Below are 7282 nucleotides of genomic sequence, written 5' to 3'. Positions count from 1 at the left end.
CTGCATTATTTTTAGCATGGAACAGAACCTACATAATTTTCTAGCTAATTTCTCTCTGTGTAAATATCTATTTGCCAATGAATATCATGATATAAGAGGGAACACTCATCTCAGCCGGTGTTTGTCATTTATCCATAAATTAATCATTAAATACGAAATTAATCTTGGATTCCTCAATTCCTTCGATCACGTATCAGGTGTTTATTTGATAACTTGGTACGACTTTAGTAAATCAATATTGCAAAATAAAACTAGCGAGTGACTCGAATTTCCGGTGAAGTTGGCACGTTCCTGAACAGTTTGCGAGCGGAAGGATGTTAATCGAAATGAAAACCACTGGGCCACAGTAATTTTTCTTATCCGCACCGAGAATATCCGTAATTGTCGCGTTGTTGTGCGAATGTGTTCTCTCTTAAGAAACTAAGAGAAGTGTTCGATAGTGACATATGTGGCTGATTGTTCAGTGAAAAACAGCATAACACAATCGTCCGTGATGTTTTAATATTTCTCACCTCAGAGCGTCCGCAATCTACTTGCAATCGTACGTTCCTGTTCCTACACGTTAAATATCGTTATGTATAAAAATAATCGGACTTTCAACGTCGATAACAAAATTCCCCGAGTTAAGAAGAAAATAGCCATGTGACATATTCTTAATGACTTTAATCTCATCCGGAGTCAAACTAGATTGCAAGCCTACATTCCTTTTGCCTTTAATTTTTTCATTTACATAAACCGACACGTATATATATATTTTCACACCTCTTATACGTATAGGAGTACGTTTCTATTAAAAAAATCATTTTCGTTCGAGAACGGGTAATTCGAAATTACATTCGACTGCATCGTTGTCGATGCAAATATTTAGCCTACTGCGACAGGTTAATTTTTTTCCGATATCTGTGTCGAATTATTTTTTGTTTTTGTAGAAAGGCACGATTTTCTTCGCGCAGCATTATGAGCAAAATGGATCGTATCGTTTATCGGGACCGTTCGGAATTCGAACGTGGAAACGTTATAAAATGAAGTGTCGAAACGTGACACGAATAAGTCTACCTACTTATACACTTGGTATATAGATATACTGTGTCTCAATATTTAAAAAAGTTCGGCTTACCGAGATTAATTTGCTGCATTCGAAATTATTTTACCATTATCGATTCATTCCTCAAGGCGGTTGTACGATGATACTTTTTATGCAAATGAAATAAACTGATCTGTTGATTGAATAAAATTTTGAATGTATGAACTTTTAACAGTTAAAAATGCCTTTATAACATTCGATTTTAATTCTGGATTTATTTTTCAGATGACATCTAACGCACTCGAAGAAAAAATTAATAAAATTAGGCAACAAAATGAAGAAATTAGAAGAAGACATCAGGTGTGTATCATAATGCGATTGAATAAAGAAAATATAAGTTACGTGAACTCTCTTTTATTGTTAGGAGGTGGAAGAGGATAAAAAGAATGCAGCTAAACTCAATGCCTTAGTTCAAATGGTACCATCGTCCGATTGGCCGGAAAGGAAAGAGCCACCAGAATTTTCGAATCCACCGAAGACTAAACCAAAACTAGCTAAAGAAAAGCATGAGTACATGACGCAAGCTCATCCTTCTGAAGGAAAAAAAATACATTCATTTGCTCATGTAGGCTGTGTAATCTTATGTCAATTGTATACTTGTATAATTGATTTTATATTTTCAACACATTTTATTATCCTGCATACGTTTTACTTTAAGTACCTACTTCAATATTTACACAATTCTTTAGCTCTGTTGAATAGTGTTACATTTAATTTTTAATTCGGAAGGTGCGAGTACACTAGCAAGTAATTAATGACAGTGTTTGAGAGAACGACTCTCGTGACACGTGTAAACGCCTCTGAGATAGCAGCCAGCAAGTTGACTTAGCAACAGTTGCTCTCAGAAAGTGAAACAATATATTTATAATATTTGCAAATAAGTGTACACGCTTCTGCAAGTTGCTCTCACTAAAAATTTCACTAGTTACTTCAACAAATTAGTGTATTCGCACCTTAAGATAGCAATCATTTGCAGGGAGAAGGCCCGCCACCTGACCCCAAGTACAATTTCCTGGCAGATTCTGAACGAGAAGAGCCTGGTACAGAATATGTAAAGGAACCCTCTGGAAATAAGACCCATAACAAAGTAATGCGGGGAAACTTTAAAGCGAAAAGGGGAGGCAGAGAAAATCATATGCAAAAGGTATATGACAACATTAAACTTTGGTATTTTCTCTTGTTCTGAATAATTAACAGCGTTAATTTTTAATAGGATAACAAAGTGTACAAAGGAAATTATAGAGACGAATCTCAGCCAGGATACGATGCTTGGAGAGCAGAGAGGAACCGCATCGATGAAGATCGCATCAGCAGACAGAGAACTGCTGAAGGAAACTGGCGGCGAGAGTGGGATAATGATAAAGTATGATTATTACTAGATTACGGATCTTTATGCATTTATAGTATGTACACATTTTTAAAATACAAGAAAATATGTATGGTAATAAACATTAATGACACAGGCAATCAGGAATTGCCTGAGCGGAAAATTGAACTTATTCCTCATCCTAGTTTTTACGAAATAAAGATATAATAATGCATAAAGATCCGCAGTTTAATTATCAGCGACACTGGCATTATATATTGGCATTATATATCTGCTTTGTGTTTGGTATTTATGCATTGTAAAAATAGTTATTGTGCTATCAGCCGAAAGAATGTTAGATTAAATGAATTTTTACCATTGGATAACCGGGTTCTTTAAATTGCAGATGCATATTATAGACGATGTAGCGAAGAAAGCAACGAGATCTACGTTAGGCGACTTTGCGAAGAAAGATCATAAAGACTCTGACAGGAGATATCATTCAAATAGTATGTTATAATGCCGTTGAATGCATTAGATCAGTGCAAAAGTTCGTAATCGAGTCCTTGTATTTTAATTCGAAATCGGGCACGAATTTTTGCACTGACCAAATATTTGATATATTTTATAATTTGTGGTATTAAACTGCATTCTTTTCAGATAACGAGTATATCTCTCACAGTAGAGGTGGAAGCCGTCCTCACCGTGGCACTTCAAAGAATTTCTACGGTAATTACGACAATCGGTCTCACAATATGTACGATCAGCATAGAAACAATGCGCCAATGCCAGTGAAGCCGCCTTTGTCTCCAACTTCCGAAGAGAGGACTGTAATTGCTACTGATACCAGTATCAAAGTTACAGTGAACCAGGGTAACACACCTAAGGGCCCCGTAATGAGTGTTAAAGGTACTTTGCAATGCTTATATTCATAACACTGTCTAATACCTCGCTAGTCGATGATCAATAGTTGCTTTCCTTTCTTCTTCATAAATTTTCTTGCAATTTACTTCGAAAGAGTCTTGAACTAATGGTCATCATTAGACTGCGGATCTCTATGCAAAATAAAAATTGTCCGTATCGCTAACAATGAACAAAAGCCTATCAACTACGATAACAATATAAACGTGCTCATTTGATAACTTCAATGTAAAATCAGCAATTGTAAGAGTTTCTGAAATTTTTTAAAAATCGATTTTGTAGTAAAAAATTCGGAAAAAATTCATAGTCGTATGTGCTATTAGGTAAAATGTTCAGGAATTTTTTATTAAGCAGAACAGAAAAATAGAGCATGTTCAGCCTATAACTACCCTCGTGGTAGAGGTGACCGACTTGAAACTTGTCACACACAGTTTTCTTTCAGGGCTCTATCGAGTGGTATGATGAAAGATCAATTTAGTTTGGGGGCACATTGACAATCTTATCCGACTATACCCTTTCTTTTTTCCTTTAATAATTTCGATAAGCTGGGCTAATATATTGAAGCTCCTAAATTCTTTTAATCCATGTCCTGCATTAAATTGTGCCTACTTATTTCTACTATAAATGCATAAAATCCACAGTCTAGTCATCACGAACAGCGATCAACATTGCTATTAACATATTTCAGTGAACTCTCCGAGCATAGCTGGAACAGGAAGAGTAGGTCCACGACAAAGAACTCGAGTGACCTATAGTCATTCCGACGCGGAAGCACCTGTTCCCGAAAGCGAGCCTTTCAATCGTCAAAAATCGTTTGAGGATAAGTCGAAAGGAACTTACTTTAACAATCCGAAATCGCCCAATGTAAAAAGATCGCACTCCCAAAAGAAGAAAGAGGGTGAAGCGAAGTATCCATATCAAAGAAAAGAGATTTGGAGGGAAGAAGGCGACGTAAACTCCCCAAGGTATCACGAGAACGAGTTCAGAACTTACACACCAAGAAACATACAGAAATCTCAACCCATCAAGTCCCCAAAGGCTATCAGAAGAGACATAAAACCAGTGGAAGAAAACCTAAACGCAGACTCTCCTTCTAAAAATCAAACTCAATGTTCGAGTATCGATTCAATGAAACTCGAACAGGAGGCTGTAACAGAGAAGAACGAGACGTTAGAAATATCTGATTTATCCGATCAAATAGAACCTTCTAAAGGCGAGTTGGATATTAAAAATGAGGATAGCAATAACGTGTCTGAAATGGAAGTGGAGCTAGTCTCAGCTTCCTTATCGGAAAGTCCCCAGACGGGTGCTGAGAATCCTAAAGAAGTTACCAAAGATGACAAGATTGTGATTTATCCTGATGAAGACGAGTGTCTTGAAACTGTGGGTCAGGAAGGATGCATTGCAAGCGATGCGGGAGAGAAGTTGCAAGAAAATAGTATGTCTTCCGAAGGACTGGTTTTTAGTACTACGGAACCAGTCTCAAATAAGTCAGAAGTTAATATGGAACCAGTGACAAATGAATCAGCAGCTAACTTGGAACCAGTGACAAACGAATCAGAAGCTAACGTGGAATCAGTGACAAGTGCGTCAGAAACTAACGTGGAACCATTGGCTGAATCTATACTTAAAATGGAAGCAGTATCAGCTGAGTCGATAGTGAAATCAGCATCAATTGAGTTAGCACCAGTTGAATCAGCATCAGTTGAATTGGCATCAGTTGAATCGGCATCAATTGAATTAATATCAAGTGAATCAGTACCTAAAGTGGAATCAGTTTGTGCTCAATCAGTACCTAAGCTAGAATCGGTTTCAACTGAATCCAATGAAGAATCAGTTCCAGCTGAATCAGTACCTACAATGGAACCAGTTTCTGCTGAATTGATATCTAAAATAGAACCAGTTTCTGCTGAATTGGTATCTAAAATAGAACCAGTTCCAACTGAATCAGTAGCTACAATGGAACCAGTTTCTGTCGAATCGGTTCCTAAAGTGGAACCAGTTTCTGCTGAATTAGTACCTCGAGTGGAACCAGTTCCTGCTGAATTAGTACCTAAAGCGGAACCAGTTCCTGCTGAATCGATACCTAAAGTAGAACCAGTGCGAACTGAATCAGTTCCTATAGCGGAACCAATTCCAACTGAATCAGTATCTAAAGTGGAACCGGTTTCAGCAGAATCGGTTCCTAAAGTGGAACCAGTTTCTGCTGAATTAGTACCTCGAGTGGAACCAGTTCCTGCTGAATTAGTACCTAAAGCGGAACCAGTTCCTGCTGAATCGATACCTAAAGTAGAACCAGTTCGAACTGAATCAGTGCCTACAGCGGAACCAATTCCAGCTGAATCAGTATCTAAAGTGGAACCGGTTTCAGCAGAATTGGTACCTAAAGTGGAACAAGTTCTAGCTGGATCGGTACAAAAAGCGGAAACAGCTCCAGATGAACCTATACTCCAAGTAGAACCAGCTCCAATTGAATCAGTACCTAAAGTGGAACCAGTTTTTGTTGAACCGGTACCTAAAATGGAACCAGTTCCAGTTGAATCTGCACCTCAAGCAGATTCAGCTCAAATTGAATCAGTACCAGAGGAATCACTACCTAAAGTAAAACCAGTTCCAGCTGAATTAGTACCTCAAGTGGAACCAGTTCCAGTGGAATCAGTACCAAACGAAAGCAATAACGCGTCCAAAGCTTCCGCCACGGTAGCAGCTTCAAGCAAAGAGGATCATCAGCTACAAATCAGTGAACAAGTTGTAAAGGACGACTGTGATACCGTCAAAGAAGAAATTCCCGAACAGCGAAGGACATCGCCGACGAAGAACGAACCCACGTCTTCGTCGGAGGCTGAAGCGAATTCTGTGATAAATACCGAGAATCAATTAGTCTGCGGCGACGAGTCGCCCGATAAACAAACATTGCTCGCTAGCGCTGAAGTAGTTAACAAAATAGACGAAAATAATGAGCACTCCGATAAGAAATCGCAGGAAACGACTCCAGGAAATACTCATTCGATGGTTGAGAATAAGGAGAATATTGAGGCGACAGAGGATGATGCTAGGGTAGAGCTGTAACATTTTGCAATAAGAACTGTATCAATTAGCATTACACAATCGAACGGATACTACATCGATTTTTGATATTAGAAACATTTTCAATGCTCGCTTCTATTATAAATAGTCCTTGAACGTAGAATCAGAGAAACAGTTTTTATAGCAACGAAAAATAAGCGTCCTCACGCGAATTTCTAACTAGTAGGGGTCAGACTATTATTATTTTCCAGTTACCGTCGTTCGAGTATTATTTTCAATTCACAGATCATCTGGGCTGCGAAATTTGATACATGGTGAAAACAGAAAAAAGATTATGGAACTCTAGCTTCAATAACATTTAATACAGGTTTAATTTATTTTAAGGTAATTTTAGTTGCTTCAGATTAACATGAAGTTTCGCAGTCTGGATGCTCATTTATCTTATCAATTCGCGAGACTTTATGGCAGCTTGAAGCATACAGGGTGACTCGCGAGAAGCACACCTTCCATTCTAATATAAAATTTCGAAGAGACGCTTTCGGGATTACTATCAATCACTATTGACCGAGTGATGCTGACTGCGCACAATCACATTGGTGTTTTAATCGATCCTTTGCGGTTTCAGTTTTGTTTGTTTTCAATTTTAATACCGGAGACATTTTTTGGTTCTGTTCGAGTACATACGGACTTATGTAGAATGTGTAATTAACGAATAATACTGTTTTCGTTGTGAAGAATTGACTTTTTGTTTTTATTGCTAACGATAACGAAAAACTGCGAAGGATTAGTGCACTGAGAAAAAAAGAGTTGATTATTATAGTGCTTTTACACACCGTAACTAGAGAACAGCGTACGCTGTGATTCGTATTTCTGATATTTTGATAATTGTTGAAATTCTGCGACAATAGGATACCGACATCTGTTCAAGTCGCACTCGAATGATA

General features: G+C 37.8%; 1 protein-coding gene across 2 annotated transcripts; it reads left to right on the top strand.

Moving 5' to 3' along the window:
- The first annotated feature begins 210 nt into the window (after positions 1 to 210).
- On the top strand, positions 211 to 6680 carry LOC143355672 (uncharacterized). 2 transcript variants are annotated; one of them, XM_076790717.1, is made up of 9 exons: positions 211 to 541; positions 1310 to 1384; positions 1449 to 1649; positions 2061 to 2228; positions 2298 to 2447; positions 2797 to 2899; positions 3051 to 3299; positions 4000 to 5061; positions 5452 to 6680. In XM_076790717.1, exons 2-9 carry the CDS (start codon positions 1310 to 1312, stop codon positions 6378 to 6380), a joined length of 2937 nt encoding a protein of 978 aa, XP_076646832.1. In that variant the 5' UTR covers positions 211 to 541; the 3' UTR covers positions 6381 to 6680. The 2 variants fall into 2 exon arrangements, with proteins under 2 accessions (XP_076646832.1, XP_076646834.1); XM_076790719.1 differs by having other exon boundaries at positions 214 to 541; positions 5650 to 6680.
- Positions 6681 to 7282: the final 602 nt, after the last annotated feature.

This window comes from Halictus rubicundus, chromosome 7, assembly GCF_050948215.1.
Source record: "Halictus rubicundus isolate RS-2024b chromosome 7, iyHalRubi1_principal, whole genome shotgun sequence".
NCBI lineage: Eukaryota > Metazoa > Arthropoda > Insecta > Hymenoptera > Halictidae > Halictus > Halictus rubicundus.
This window is presented reverse-complemented; position numbering and strand designations above follow the sequence as displayed.